This window comes from Bombyx mandarina, chromosome 05, assembly GCF_030267445.1.
Source record: "Bombyx mandarina strain Sakado chromosome 05, ASM3026744v2".
In the NCBI taxonomy this organism is placed as follows: domain Eukaryota; kingdom Metazoa; phylum Arthropoda; class Insecta; order Lepidoptera; family Bombycidae; genus Bombyx; species Bombyx mandarina.
This window is the reverse complement of record NC_143212.1, coordinates 4,624,995-4,640,735: the sequence shown is the minus strand read 5'-3', so window position 1 is coordinate 4,640,735 and position 15,741 is coordinate 4,624,995. Positions and strand designations below refer to the sequence as shown.

The following is a 15,741-nucleotide window of genomic DNA, read 5'->3' as shown; positions in this document are numbered from 1 at the left end:
CTCATACATTTCTAAAGAAATGAAAGTGACATTTTCTTTAATAATTTTCCTTCCCTGATTAGTTTCGGAGTCGGGAAATATTAATCTGGTCCGTACTTCAAAGCTTTGACTGATTAAGTTCGACCCCGATAAGCACAAGCTTTTTACGCTTTCAGCTTATTACCGTTAGTTTAGCTCTGCAGAGTGCAAGAAAACTCTGAGGATTCTACAGCTAAAATGATTAAAATGATAATATTGGAAATTTTATCTTTTAATATTATGTTTTTGTTTAAAGTCTGCCCCTAGTTCGTAGATTAGACTCTCTTCATCAGCTAATACTGTCAGTCACATAATAGTAATTCGTCTCGATTTCATCAACGCCAGCCGTCATAATTACATTTTATTACCTGATCAAGCAGATAGTGATGCTCAGTGGTCACCGTCGCTAATAGACATCTGCAATGTATGTATGTATATACAGTACGGTACTACCCCATGATTTATATGCGACGTAAATTGTCCCTTCGTAACAAGGTGACACTCCACAAAACTTGTATACGTTCGCTCACATAGCCCGTACACGCATTAACTCTCTCCAGTGCGCTTAGTGCGAGTTTTTTAATGTTCTCGATAGCGTAAAAGTTAACTCAAATTTGTATGGAATTGGAACGCTTGCTTACGTTTGCCGCTAGGGGCACTGTTTCAACTGCATACTAATTTGACACGTCATTATGGATCCTCCCGATCCATTAACGGTGCTTTTAGGTACTACAAGCACCGGTCACCGTCTTCGTCGAACCCGACGAAGGGCTCGACGAGCGAATTAACCCACAGACACAGCCCACTGCGTTTCTCGCCGGATCTTCTCAGTCGGTCGCGTTTCCGATCCGGTAGTAGATTCTGCGAAGCACTGCCCTTGCTAGAGTCAGTGTTAGCATCACTCCGGTTTGAGCCCCGTGAACTCACCTACTAGCTAAGGTTACGCTGAAATAGCCCCTCAAGGCTATCAGCTTAGGCAGGAAAAAATAATACAAATTTGAGTTCACTTTTACGCTATCGAGAACGTTAAAAACTAACACTAAGCACACTGACCATTCAATCCTGTTTCTGCAGGATAGCCATCGGAGCACCGTGGTACGTGAGGAATGTCGATTTTCACGACAACTCAAATTTAGAACCGATACGTTAGTATCTTACGTCGGTGGCGTGAGTGAACCAGAACAAATTGCCAACATGTTCAAAGAACGCTTCTTTGTAAAATCTACTTTAGGACTCGCTGGGTCGGTGCTTGATATTGAGCACGGCAGGGAAATTGGAGTGGCATTTACGTCTAAGGATGTTAAAAAGACAATTAGGTCAATGTCACGTGGTAAGTCTCCGGGACATGACGGGCTCAGCATTGAGCACCTGCGTTATGCGGGCGTGCACATCTCTAGGGTTCTCTCAATGCTGTATAACATTTGTGTGGGTCATAGTTATTTGCCAAGGGAAATGATACGAACAATAGTTGTACCAATAGCTAAAAATAAGACTGGAGACCTTGCAGATAGCAGTAACTATAGGCCTATCTCACTAGCTACTGTTATATCCAAAGTGTTGGACAGCATGCTTAACTTTAAACTAAATAAATATGTAAATCTTCATGATAACCAATTCGGATTCCGTTCAGGTTTGTCGACAGAGAGTGCAATCTTAAGTCTTAAGCATGCTGTCAAATACTACACGCGGCGAGGAACACCTGTTTATGCCTGCTTTCTTGATCTGTCCAAGGCGTTTGATTTGGTTTCTATGACCTCTTGTGGAAAAAGTTGGAAAATATTAAACTACCCACGGAAATAAATAACATTCTAAAGTTTTGGTATGGGAACCAGATCAACAATGTGCGATGGGCTGGGGCTTTGTCTCTTCCGTATAGGTTGGAGTGCGGGGTGAGACAAGGCGGGTTGAGTTCGCCTACGCTCTTCAACCTGCATATGAATGAGCTGATCGGCGAGCTCAGTAGGACCAGGATTGGTTGTTTCATAGACGGGGTGTGCGTAAACAACATCAGCTACGCAGACGATATGGTGCTGCTGAGCGCGTCTATCTGTGGCCTAAGGCAACTTGTTTCTTTGTGTGAGGGATACGCCAAATCACACGGTTTGGTGTACAACTGTAAAAAGTCGGAGATCATGGTCTTTGAGACCAGGGGTGGGACGCATGATAAAATACCTCCCGTAGTACTCAACGGAACGCCATTGACAAGAGTTTATAAATTTAAATATCTCGGCCATGTGTTGACCCCTGATCTCAAAGATGATGAAGATATTGAACGAGAGCGGAGAGCGTTGTCGGTTAGAGCAAACATGATAGCTCGCAGGTTTGCACGGTGTTCACTTAAAGTCAAGGTCACCCTCTTTAGGGCCTACTGTACTAACTTTTACACATGCAGCTTGTGGGCTGGATATACTCAAAGATCGTACAATGCTCTCCGTGTTCAATACAATAACGCGTTTAGGGTGCTGGTGGTGCTTTTGTAGCGCATCAGGGATGTTTGCAGACGCGCACATAGATTGTTTTTACGCTACCATGCGTAAGAGGTGTGCATCTCTGGTAAACAGAGTGAGGGCCAGCTCCAACAGTATCCTGAGCATGATCGCAAGCAGGCTGGACTGTATATACATGGGTCGCTGTGGTGCCATCTCCCATGGGATGTTACCACAGTAATTCATTGTGATCTAAATATAACTACTAACATAGGTCAAGTTTTATTAACAATTTATATGAGTCATGGATACTTGAAATAAAAACATTATTATTATTATTATTATTATTAAGGAAGCGTCAGAACACTATTTTGAAAAAGTGGCGCGACACGACAACCACTCCATGGTCCATGGTAACCGTGATACCAGTCTGTGAGTAGCTGAAATAGTTCCGTAGGCTGATAGCAATTAGATAGGGGCGGAAAGTACGGAACGGTAGAGACACCGCTGCCCACCGAAATGTGCCCTTTCTTTGAAAAAAAAATGATACTGTACTACGGGATTTGAGCACTTGCATGGTCGCATCACTGGATTAGTGTACTCCTACGGTCTTGTCCTTTAAACCACTGACACTTCACATTAACACAGATACATTAACAGATACATTAACACAGAAACACACGCCAATAATTATGTTTCTTTACAATTTTAAAGACTTTTTTTCTTCTTATTATAGCTATTATAAAAATACGAGTATACGGCCCATCGAGTGGCCACCGTTGTTCATGGACGTCAGTAATGCTAGAAGTGTAGCCAAGCCGCTGCCTACCATTGAGCACTGTCCACAAATCTCGTTTAAATAAAGACATGGCACAGGAAACACCGAAGAGGGAAGTTATTCCAAAACCGAAAAGATACACTAAAATAGATTGTTTGGTGATGACAACTGCTTGGCTGTGCCCCTGGCGATAAGGAGGGCCGCTTGCTCATATGTCTGCAAAGGCAATAAAAAAACTTGGCTTAAAATGCCGCTGCGTAATTTATTTTGAAAGGTTCCAAGAAAGTGAATGTTTTTACTGTGAACTATGTAACTACATATTAAATATTGCATAATGTGAACACTAGGAACAAACATAGGCTTCCGTTGCCGGCGGCTCGAATTAAGAAAATAAGCAACTCTTTTAGGGGGCTGGGTGTACAACTTTTCAACAAGATCCCACAAAACATTCAATTACTACCTGTTCATAGATTTAAGAAAACTGTCAAGGAACGTTTGTGCAACAAGGCATATTATAAAGCTAAGGATTATCTACTAGAAGCATAGATTGTAGGTACTTATTAACTCCGTGACTAGAAGGGACGTACATGGGAATGAGACGTTCGCGCCTTTTCATTTTTCATTATTATTATTATTTAGTAATTGTATTTTTTGACTTGTTTTTCCTTTATTGCAAATATTGTTACTTATTTAAAAAAAAATAGAAAATATTTGAGAAAAAACAAAAAAAAAAACCGCTGAGTTTGTTTCGCCGGTTCTTCTCAGGACTGTGGCTTTTTTTGGAACCGGTGGTAGAGTTAACATTGTTATTTATATTTTGACATTCAACAAGTGTGTAATACTGACATCTAAGTTGAAATAAATGATTTTGAATTTGAATTTGAAAAGCAATTCCACAATAGTTTTATTCTATGAAAGACTGCCTGTAGAGTCATCTATAAATTTCCAGCGAACATAATATGTAAAGTTCCATCAAAGGTATCAGCACCAATAGCCAGAGTTGAAATACAATATTAGTGCGGGTTACAATTTATAGATGGCGCTGTACTCAATATTATCAAGATGCAATTAATTTAAAAAAAAATTTTTTTTTATTGCTTAAATGGGTGGACGAGCTCACAGCCCACCTGGTGCTAAGTGGTTACTGGAGCCCATAGACATCTACAAAGTAAGTGCGCCACCTATCTTAAGATCTCAGTATAGTTACAACGGCTGCCCTACCCTTAAGTGCTTCACCAGTATTATCTATGATCTGAAATATTGTTCGTCATTTGATCTAGCCGTATCGTTCCACCCGTACTCAGTGAAAGCAGGAACCATCTCTTGGCCAATAGGGAGTAAGTACAATCACGAGTATGTACCCTCCAGCAGTTTTTATAATTTTAAAGTACCTACGATCATTTCAAACATCAGGAGAGTTAAAAGGCCCTGAGTCCTTATAATATCAGGTACACTGTAAACTAGTTGGCATATAAATATATAAGTATCTAGGAACATTTTTATTATGCTGATAGCCTTGAGAGGCTATATCAGCGTTACCGAACGAGTAGGTGAGCTCACGGGGCTCAAACCAGGCGAAGTTGTTAACACTGACCCTAGCAAGAGCAGTGCTTCGTAGAATCTATCACCGGATTGGAAACGCAACCCACTAAGAAGACTCGAAGCGATCGAAGAGAACGATGACCGGGGAACCTTTAAATAAGTATTATTATCCTACACGATCCATCCATCATTTATTACTATTACAAATTAGAAAACCTTAGGTATTAAACAATAAGGGTATCTAATAAATTACTATGCCTACAAATAATTTAGACAACATTGTATTGTACATTTATACTTGCTGACGAAAACGTCTCTTATATCCGCATTATCTCGTTATTCTTATGGCTACTGGCCACAGGCTCGGTATTCGATTGCTGGTTGGAACGCCTAGGTCTTTGTTAAATATATTTAATTTATCTGGGGACTAAATCTTTAAGCCGTTGAATGTAGAATATTTAACCCAAATGAAATTTGCAGGTTTCCGTCTACAGAATAGGGAAGAGTTCCTTCCAGGATACATCCTTGAGTTTGCCCCTCCGTATTGGCTAAACACCTTAGAGTGTCTGGACCAAGCGCGACCCTTTCGTCCCAAAAAAAGAAGGAGAAATCGACTGTACTATATTTTTATTATCACTATTCAAGTCTCAGAATTGCATGAAAATGAAACATAAATTTTAGCTACAGTTACTGTTAAAAAGCGCATTAATCAGATTTGATAATAGGTACTGTGTCCATGTTTTGATAAAACAATTGCTTCATTTTTCGAAGAACATGTATTCCTGAAATAAAATAATACTTGTTTATAATTTTATCAGGGAACTCTAATTATCTTAATGGCTTAGGTCGTTACTACAATGGAATTGATTCTTCAACAAAGATATGTATAACGAGACAGAAGTAGGCACAAACGTTAACGCGATCGTGCATATAAATGAAATTATCCATCAAAGACGTTTAAAAAAAAAAAAAAAGAGAGCTGTCAGTTTTTACATCTGTCAACTGAAGTGAAACTTCTTTAGGCTCGTTGAGGCTAAAATTTTACTCGCGACAGATTCGTTACGGCTAGAGAGAAAAGATACAGTTTAGGAAAAGCGAGAGTGAGAAAATATACAGAGTGTCTCGCGAACCACTCGACCGTAGAGAGAGGGAAAGGACAAAGTGAGCTAGGTTGTTTCTCTTAAGCACAGCATTCCATATTACAAGAGAAATTTGATTTAAGGATGAAAAATGTGCACACCCGCTAAAGAAGTTTCACTTCTTTCACGTGCACCAAGTTGCATACGAACCATTTTTTTATTTTAATCTATGGTAAAATCGACTTACGATCAAGAAGCAAGTGGCGAGTAAAGCAGCTTTGTAATCGACATGTAAGTCGGCCGGGAACTGGAGGTAATAATGACTAGTGCATATTTCGGTCACGACGCCGGCTCCGTGCTTCTTGATACCACCGATGCGGTCTTTGTTGATCGCTAACACCTAAAACGGACAGAAATATTCCATTTATGTTCCATGCGCTTTTTCAGCTACTGTATTGTATAATGATTGGCAAAATTGTACAGTTTAATTATAGCCTTGACGGCAAAGTTTTCATAAGTTGGGTTCTTAGGTAAAGTTCGAACGACTGCTGTACTATGTTTGAAGAACTGAGATTTCCATTTTAGTCTCAAGTGGGGGGAGTCGGTACTCCTGATGTGCTTTACGGACTCCAGTAACCAAATAACCGTAAATGAACTGTGAATTCGAAAATAATTATTTATTTTCTGTACTATATTTTGTAGCAAATTATTTTCTAGTTTTTAGTTAAGTTAGCTACAAAAGCCTGTAATTTTGTTATTTGGATTTATGATCGATTTATTTTTACTTTTTTAGTCTTTAACGATGACAATTTGATAGTAAACAAGAATCAGCTTCTTATCACTTATCATTATGTGATAACAAGCTATTAGGTCGTTCTATGATTTATTCCGTAATGTATTTTGTTGCATAGGACTCCCCCTGTCAACTTTGAGCAATCAATTTCTTCTATCTAGGATTCGATTTTGAAGTAGGAATCTGAGAAGCGGTTATGATATCCAAGGAAGACAGCAAGCGCGTACATACCACAGTGCGTGACATAATTAAAACACTGCCGTAGTTGAACCGTCTGGACCATCGTTAATCCTGAATATTCTGATCAGAATAATGCGGCACTTCCATTAAATTATTGTATTGCCATCGGTCCTTGAGAGTCCAGTATGCGAAGTTTCAATTGAATCCGACACTGTCAAGTGGGTGAAAAATACGTACAAAAGACTCCGCTACATGTAGCTATAGGTATGTGGGCGCAAACGCCACAATTGGCAATAAATAACATAATAAATATATAGTTTAGTTTATTTACTTATGGGTAACGACTTTAGTAATATTAAGACATTGTTATGATTATTATTCTAAATGATAAAATGTTGTTTTGATAAATATCACAATAATGTAGGGTAGACACCGTAACGCCACAGTATAAAACGGCGGTGCGTGAACAGTGTCGCCTCGCGCCCTCCCAAAGGTCTTACTACCGCTTAGCTCGTACTCTCAAATCGGATACGGTAGTAACTATGCCCCCCCTCGTAGGCCCCTCAGGCCGACTCGCGGCCTTTGATGATGACGAAAAAGCAGAGCTGCTGGCCGATACATTGCAAACCCAGTGCACGCCCAGCACTCAATCCGTGGACCCTGTTCATGTAGAATTAGTAGACAGTGAGGTAGAACGCAGAGCCTCCTTGCCACCCTCGGATGCGTTACCACCCGTCACCCCGATGGAAGTTAAAGACTTGATCAAAGACCTACGTCCTCGCAAGGCTCCCGGTTCCGACGGTATATCTAACCGCGTTATTAAACTTCTACCCGTCCAACTCATCGTGATGTTGGCATCTATTTTCAATGCCGCTATGGCGAACTGTATCTTTCCCGCGGTGTGGAAAGAAGCGGACGTTATCGGCATACATAAACCCGGTAAACCAAAAAATCATCCGACGAGCTACCGCCCGATTAGCCTCCTCATGTCTCTAGGCAAACTGTATGAGAGTCTGCTCTACAAGCGCCTCAGAGATTTCGTCTCATCCAAGGGCATTCTCATCGATGAACAATTCGGATTCCGTACAAATCACTCATGCGTTCAACAGGTGCACCGCCTCACGGAGCACATTCTTGTGGGGCTTAATCGACCAAAACCGTTATACACGGGAGCTCTCTTCTTCGACGTCGCAAAAGCGTTCGACAAAGTCTGGCACAATGGTTTGATTTTCAAACTATTCAACATGGGCGTGCCGGATAGTCTCGTGCTCATCATACGGGACTTCTTGTCGAACCGCTCTTTTCGATATCGAGTCGAGGGAACCCGCTCCTCCCCACGACCTCTCACAGCTGGAGTCCCGCAAGGCTCTGTCCTCTCACCCCTCTTATTTAGCATATTCGTCAACGATATTCCCCGGTCGCCGCCGACCCATTTAGCTTTATTCGCCGACGACACGACTGTTTACTATTCTAGTAGAAATAAGTCCCTAATCGCGAAGAAGCTTCAGAGCGCAGCCCTAGCCCTAGGACAGTGGTTCCGAAAATGGCGCATAGACATCAACCCAGCGAAAAGTACTGCGGTGCTATTTCAGAGGGGAAGCTCCACACGGATTTCCTCCCGGATTAGGAGGAGGAATCTCACACCCCCGATTACTCTCTTTAGACAACCCATACCCTGGGCCAGGAAGGTCAAGTACCTGGGCGTTACCCTGGATGCATCGATGACATTCCGCCCGCATATAAAATCAGTCCGTGACCGTGCCGCGTTTATTCTCGGTAGACTCTACCCCATGATCTGTAAGCGGAGTAAAATGTCCCTTCGGAACAAGGTGACACTTTACAAAACTTGCATAAGGCCCGTCATGACTTACGCAAGTGTGGTGTTCGCTCACGCGGCCCGCACACACATAGACACCCTCCAATCCCTACAATCCCGCTTTTGCAGGTTAGCTGTCGGCGCTCCGTGGTTCGTGAGGAACGTTGACCTACACGACGACCTGGGCCTCGAATCAATTCGGAAATACATGAAGTCAGCGTCGGAACGATACTTCGATAAGGCTATGCGTCATGATAATCGCCTTATCGTTGCCGCCGCTGACTACTCCCCGAATCCTGATCATGCAGGAGCCAGTCACCGTCGACGCCCTAGACACGTCCTTACGGATCCATCAGATCCAATAACCTTTGCATTAGATGCCTTCAGCTCTAATACTAGGGGCAGGCTTAGGGACCCCGGTAACCGTACTCGTCGAACTCGACAAAGAGGTCGACGTGCAACCTAACCCATGCATCAGCCCGCTGAGTTTCTCGCCGGGTCTTCTCAGCGGGTCGCGATTCCGATCCGGTAGTAGATTCATTCGCGAAACAATTGCTCTTGAGTTGTTAGGTCTCCTTCGGAGGCGCTCGGGCAGTTGTTAGCAAATCCCACCCCTCTTGGCTGAGCCTTTGCTCGCCCACCTGTCCTGGTGAAACTGGAAAGGCCTTCGGGCCACCAGTAAACTTTCAATCATAAAAAAAAAAAAAAAAAAAAGTGTCGCCTCAGTCTGTCTCAGGCAGTCAAGTCGGTCGGTCGCTCTGTCGGTCTGCCGGTTTTATTGACTTTTATTACAATTATTACAATACACTGGGTTCAACGGAATAAGAGTGATGACGGAACGGCCGCTCAGCCATTCTTGGCGCCGTCATCAGAAGTGGGATCAGAACGCTACTCTCACTGGCGTGCCATGTTCGAATTTTAGAAAAGCTACCGACGCGGTGATGTTGATTATAGGCTGCAGTACCAAAGTGGGACAGGGATGCAAAGGCATTGGGAGGATGATGTTCCCCACCTGCCATTAAAATAAAGCAGATTGAAAATGGTCCGCTGAATGATGAATTAAGAGAAGTTGAATCAGTTGGTAAGAAATGGATGGACGAGCGGTCTCTGCAATCCAATGTGTTTTGATAAAGGTAAAGGTAAAGGTTTGGTAAAGGTAAATGTTTGGTAATGGTAAAGGTTTGGTAATGGTGAATCAGTCCTCTAAATGTTAGAGGATCCTGATAACTGACAAATTGACCGTATGGGCAGAGGGATTTGCTCTGCTGTAAAATGACTTACGTGTCTACTTTTATTTTCCTATCCAATTATCCTCCCTAAAACGCTGGCGGGCCACCATGCGAATCCTTAATCCTGGTCTTGTGTGTTGGCTAGATCCCGTATGGGTGATGCCTTGTGTGTTGGCTAGATCCCGTATGGGTGATGCCTTGTGTGTTGGCTAGATCCCGTATGGGTGATGCCTTGTGTGTTGGCTAGATCCCGTATGGGTGATGCCTTGTGTGTTGGCTAGATCCCGTATGGGTGATGCCTTGTGTGTTGGCTAGATCCCGTATGGGTGATGCCTTGTGTGTTGGCTAGATCCCGTATGGGTGATGCCTTGTGTGTTGGCTAGATCCCGTATGGGTGATGCCTTGTGTGTTGGCTAGATCCCGTATGGGTGATGCCTTGTGTGTTGGCTATATCTCGGTCGGGGATATATCTTGTGTGTTGGCTATATCTCGGTCGGGGCTATATCTTGTGTGTTGGCTATATCTCGGTCGGGGCTATATCTTGTGTGTTGGCTATATCTCGGTCAGGGCTATGTCTTGTGTGTTGGCTATATCTCGGTCAGGGCTATGTCTTGTGTGTTGGCTATATCTCAGTCGGGGCTATGTTTTGTGTGTTGGCTTTAACTCAGTCGGGGCTATGTCTTGTGTGTTGCCTTTAACTCAGTCGGGGCTATGTCTTATGTGAAATAAAACAGCGCAAGGGACGCGCTGGAGTCAGTATGGCCGTGTGGGCGCAAACGCCACAATTGGCAATAAATAACATAATAAATATATAGTTTAGTTTATTTACTTATGGGTAACGACTTTAGTAATATTAAGACATTGTTATGATTATTATTCTAAATGATAAAATGTTGTTTTGATAAATATCACAATAATGTAGGGTAGACACCGTAACGCCACAGTATAAAACGGCGGTGCGTGAACAGTGTCGCCTCAGTCTGTCTCAGGCAGTCAAGTCGGTCGGTCGCTCTGTCGGTCTGCCGGTTTTATTGACTTTTATTACAATTATTACAATACACTGGGTTCAACGGAATAAGAGTGATGACGGAACGGCCGCTCAGCCATTCTTGGCGCCGTCAGGTACATAGCAGCTAATAAAAGCGTCTTAAAAACGCGGTTCGTTAATGTTAAAATGCGTCTCCACATCCCTTATGTCAACATCTTGGGCAGCACAACGTAACCTAAGTCGGTTGACTTGCTTTATAACAAATCTCAAATAATATCGTGCCACTTTTTTTATTGCTTTGATTGACGAGCTCACATCCCACCTGGTGTTAAGTGGCTATTGGAGCCCTTAGACATCTACAACGTAAATGCGCCACCCACCCCGAGTTATAAGTTCTAAGGTCTCCAGTATAGTTGCAACGGCTGCCCCACCCTTCAAACCGAAACGCATTACTGCTTCACGGCAGAAATAGGCAGGGTGGTGGTACTTACCCGCGCGGACTCACAAGAGGTCCAGTAATAACGCAAATTATAATTTTGCAGGTTTGATTTTTATTACACGATGTTATTCCTTCACCACTTACCTCATATTCGTGATTTGCACTGGTACAATGCTTGCCTTTGACTCTAAGGACCGGTTTATCTGATGCGTCGTTGATGCTGAACACCGGCTTGACGAATGTCGGCTGAGGGCGCACAATGCTGACCAGGACGTTGTCAACTCTCACCTCGAGCTTGTCCAATCCCAAAGTATGAGGCCGCCGAAGGAATATCACCTAAGCCCGGAAAAAGATTTTTTGTTCATAATTATTTCTGACTTATCTCAGCTACGTGGTGTCAGCACAATGTGTTTTGTATGCCATTGCTGAGGTCCATGCGCGACGATATCCACTAACCGTTAGGAGGACCACATGCTCGTCTATCTATAAGGGCAATGGAAAAATAAGCAAACGAAAATATCCCATACGTCAAAGGTATTCTATTATCACCTCCGGTCACCGTCCTGGTCGAACCCGTCGCTTGCGACGAAGGGCTCGACGAGCGAACTAACCCATAGACACAGCCCACTGAGTTTCTCGCCGGATCTTCTCAGTGGGTCGCGTTTCCGATCCGGTGGTAGACTCTGCGAAGCACTGCTCTTGCTAGGACCAGTGTTAGCAACTCTCCGGTTGAGCCCCGTGAGCTCACCTACAAACGTTAGGGCGAAGCTGAAATAGCCTCTCAAGGCTATCAGCATAGGAAAAAAAAAAAAATCGCCTTAAATCTTAAGGTGAGCTCATTTTAATAATGAAACTATCTCTGTGTAAATTCCCTAAAGAATCTCAGACAAGAAACAGTTGCTTAGTTTATTTGACAACTCCCAGTGTGCGTTCAATTCCTTTAGTCTGCAATTAAACGCGGCATCTGTGAAATCACTAGATTCGAAACGGCAAATCTTATAAACAAACAACTCCGAGAATTTTATTGCTGCAACTGAAGTGTTTGTGTTATTTGTAATATCATGAACGCCCGACGATATTTCAACTGAAATATCAGGATGTTTTTGTTAGGATCTTTATTGACATCTCTTTTGAATAAAGTCGTGACGTGTATATAATCAAAGGACGAGACGCTTGACGTAGGTACGATATACGTATGGGACGATGCCACTGTACCAATGTAAAAGTCTTGCATGCAATAACCAATATTTTTTAATGAAATAATCCACTCATGTCCACTTACACGATGAAGAAATAGCATGGTGTTAAAAACACGCAAAAATTATAATATACAATTACTAACTATACAACAGACTTTAACTTTCTAGGTAGGTGATAGCCCGAATAAATGGCCCGGAATGTGTCGTGAATTATTTTGCTCAGCAATAAATGCCCCTGGAAATATGACGAGCAAATATATGTATTTTTAACAAGCTACCTATATTGAGCTCCATTGAACTCATATCATAATATTTACAAATGACTATAAAATAACTTAAACCACAGTGGTAAAGCCTAGTTACGTTTACAGAAATGAGACTATTCATAGTATGATGAGAGTGTCGTAGTAAATTATTGTGTATAGTGTGAGCCCGCGCACGTAGACTGATACCTCCTTCTTCTACGCTTAAATTACAAATCTATAATCTATACCGCTTTTGGTCTGAAGCTACACGACGGCTGCTGTGGCATTTTTATTGCAAACATCTTTTAATAAATTCGCATATAATGAAGATACATATTACGTTTCAAATATTATTATCTACGTAACCAAAGGTTTACCAAACATTTCTGTTTTTTTTTTAAATATAAATTGATTTGAAAATAATTTTTGCCAAACATTTCGTATTATCGCTACAGCTCCGCGTTCTCGGTATAATCTATACTTGTATACAATCAACCCATTCCCTGTATAAGTTTATTTCCACGAAATTACCCGCCGCACCCTCGTGTACGTTTATTCAGAGCCCTCTGTAAACGATGTGTCAACGAACACCAAAAGCTTTGAGGTCATTTCGTATCACCTAATTACATTTGAAGCTGTAACTTAGGCAGCGGCTTGGCTCTGCCCCTGGTACTCTTGACGTCCATTAGCGACGGTAACCACTCACCATCAAGTGGGCCGTATGCTCGTCTGCCTACACGGGCAATATAAATATTTCTCACGTGTTAAATTGAAAACAAAAAGCTACTTGAACCAAAATAACACTATGCAAATAACAACGTAATTTCTTTTTCAAACGAAAGAAAAGCTTTTTTCGTAAGATCTTATTTCATATTTCCCTTGATAATAATTTGGTCGAATACTGACCAGCTTTAGGTATATTTCCGTCATGGCCATTCCAGGGTCGTAAAACTATCGTTTATGTAATCAACTGATAAAGTCGGGGTGTAGTGGAGCGAACAAATGCCGTGCAACCCTATTTCGAATTTGTAGCAAATAACCTTCCGAGGCTATTCACGTCGTTCGTGTATTCACGCCTAAAATTATTAACAATTATTTTCTGTGTTATCTTTTACTTGTTCAGCGTATGAGCATACCGGCCACTTGGCAATAAATTTTTCCTAAAGCCTGTAGTTGACACAAGACACATGGTCTACGCATCTAAACACACGGTCGAAGACATCAGATCAAGAGAATACACGACGGGTTCTTAGCAGTAACAAAACGGTGAGGCCTAAAGCGGGGAGCCAAAAACTCCAAGTAAACGTCTGGGATACACGACGGACAGATTACCTGATGAAGTTCTAAGGGTTCTGTTTTACACAATCTTGCTGCGAAGCCTGAAACACTATTCTGAGATACTAGTGTTACGACCTTTAGTGAGTCCGTGCGGGTAGGCACCACCGCCCTGCCTATTTCTGCCATGAAGCAGTAATGCGTTTCGGTTTGAAGGGTGGGGCAGCCGTTGTAACTATACTTGAGACCATATAACTTATATCTCAATGTGGTGGCGCATTTATGTCGTAGATGTCTATGTGACCCAGTAACCACTTAACACCAGATGGGCTGTGAGCTCGTCCACATATCTAAGCAATATACAAAAAGAGAACGCTAAGAACCGAACCATATTTTCTTGACTATCCACAATGTGCATGTTGAAGGAGCGATGCTTCCCGCTGAACAGCGTACTCAGGACCGCGGCATCTTCCTTTGCGTAAAGGATCTCTTCGCCGTCTTCATTCAGCACGGTGTACTCGCTGCCGACGCAAAGGGTCTTCTTTTGTTTTATCCTCAGACTACTTAAGGACATCAGCTGTTGGATTCCTGCAATGCCTCCACTAATATAGAACAGTAAAGTACTCAAAGCTCAAGAAAACATGGTATTTAACTCAGATTACTATTACAATCTTTATATTTATAAGGGTATATTTTAAGAAAATATATAATACGTGTATAATTTCAGTTTATAACCAATAAAACAAATTATTGTTTTAATAACAATTCATTTGTTGGATAAAGCAGAACTTAATATTTTATAAAGCCACCCCATTTACTTTTGCATGCCCCAGGGTTGCCGACTGTGTTATTATTTGTTATTATTTAGAGCATATTTGTTAATTTAATAATATTTGTTCACAACAGCTTGCATAGACGAATGATCGTCTCACGGATCACCTAATGATCAATGTTTACCGGAGTCTATAGGCGATACAACGTGAATGCCAATTCACTTTGAGGCAGGTCTCAATTGTGCAGTATAACGACTGCCCCACTCTTCATACCGAAAAGCGTTACTGCTTCGCAAAGAAATCGACAAATTGACGTAATTAATTGAGCCTTACTTAAATATGTTTGCCATTTAGTAAACTTACCCAGAGGTGCAGTTTCATAAATTGCCGAAGCTGCCATTGCCACAATATTAAATAGTATTAAATAGCCGGTTTTAGTTTAAAAACAAAATTCAACACAGAATCGGTTATAGATTTCTTTAAAAAAATTGAAAATTTTTTTTTATTAAATTATTGTTTCTTTCTAACCGATCACAAATGAGGTATATAACTATTTAACATTTATTTTAATTACAGTTTCTTCTATATGTCATATTGTTTGTACTATAGAACGAAATAAACATTGCTACCGCGCCACGCCGCAGTCGCGTTGCGAATGAAAATGAAAGTCTGAATTCAGGGTTCAAGAGTACAAAATAATACCGAACATGAATCGCAGCGAGCTTTCCTACGCACATAATATTGCTTTTATTTCCCCGCACTTTCCATTACTTACTATAAAGTATATTGAATTTAAGTCAAACACCAAACAAAAATGGTTTATATACTATTCGTATTACAAATACTTGTCTATTAACAATTTAAAATCGGATACATTAATGGTTAGACATCTTCTAAGTTTAACAGTTAAAAAATATGCTTTCATTAAATTTTTTATCGAAGAAGAAATTGTTAAAATTTG

The 15,741-nt window shown here is 41.5% G+C and overlaps 1 protein-coding gene across 1 annotated transcript; it reads right to left on the bottom strand.

Annotated features, from left to right (window-relative positions):
* Positions 1 to 5,374: 5,374 nt before the first annotated feature.
* Positions 5,375 to 15,403, bottom strand: LOC114251736 (phospholipid scramblase 2). Its single transcript, XM_028186116.2, has 5 exons — positions 15,144 to 15,403; positions 14,396 to 14,595; positions 11,433 to 11,624; positions 6,091 to 6,243; positions 5,375 to 5,546 (listed from the first exon to the last, which is right to left on the bottom strand). The coding sequence occupies exons 1-5, from the start codon at positions 15,178 to 15,180 to the stop codon at positions 5,523 to 5,525; spliced, it is 606 nt and encodes a 201-aa protein (XP_028041917.2). The 5' UTR covers positions 15,181 to 15,403; the 3' UTR covers positions 5,375 to 5,522.
* Between the last annotated feature and the right edge of the window lie 338 nt (positions 15,404 to 15,741).

What these genes read in the sequence shown, in the direction of transcription:
- LOC114251736 (XM_028186116.2), bottom strand. Translation starts at nt 15,180, where the DNA reads ATGGCAGCTTCGGCAATTTATGAAACTGCACCTCTGG. An exon ending in TTATGAAACTGCACCTCTGG is followed by an intron (nt 14,596 to 15,143) that starts GTAAGTTTACTA and finishes GAGGCATTGCAG; the next exon opens with GAATCCAACAGCTGATGTCC. An exon ending in TCGCCACTTGCTTCTTGATC is followed by an intron (nt 5,547 to 6,090) that starts GTAAGTCGATTT and finishes ATTTTATTTCAG; the next exon opens with GAATACATGTTCTTCGAAAA.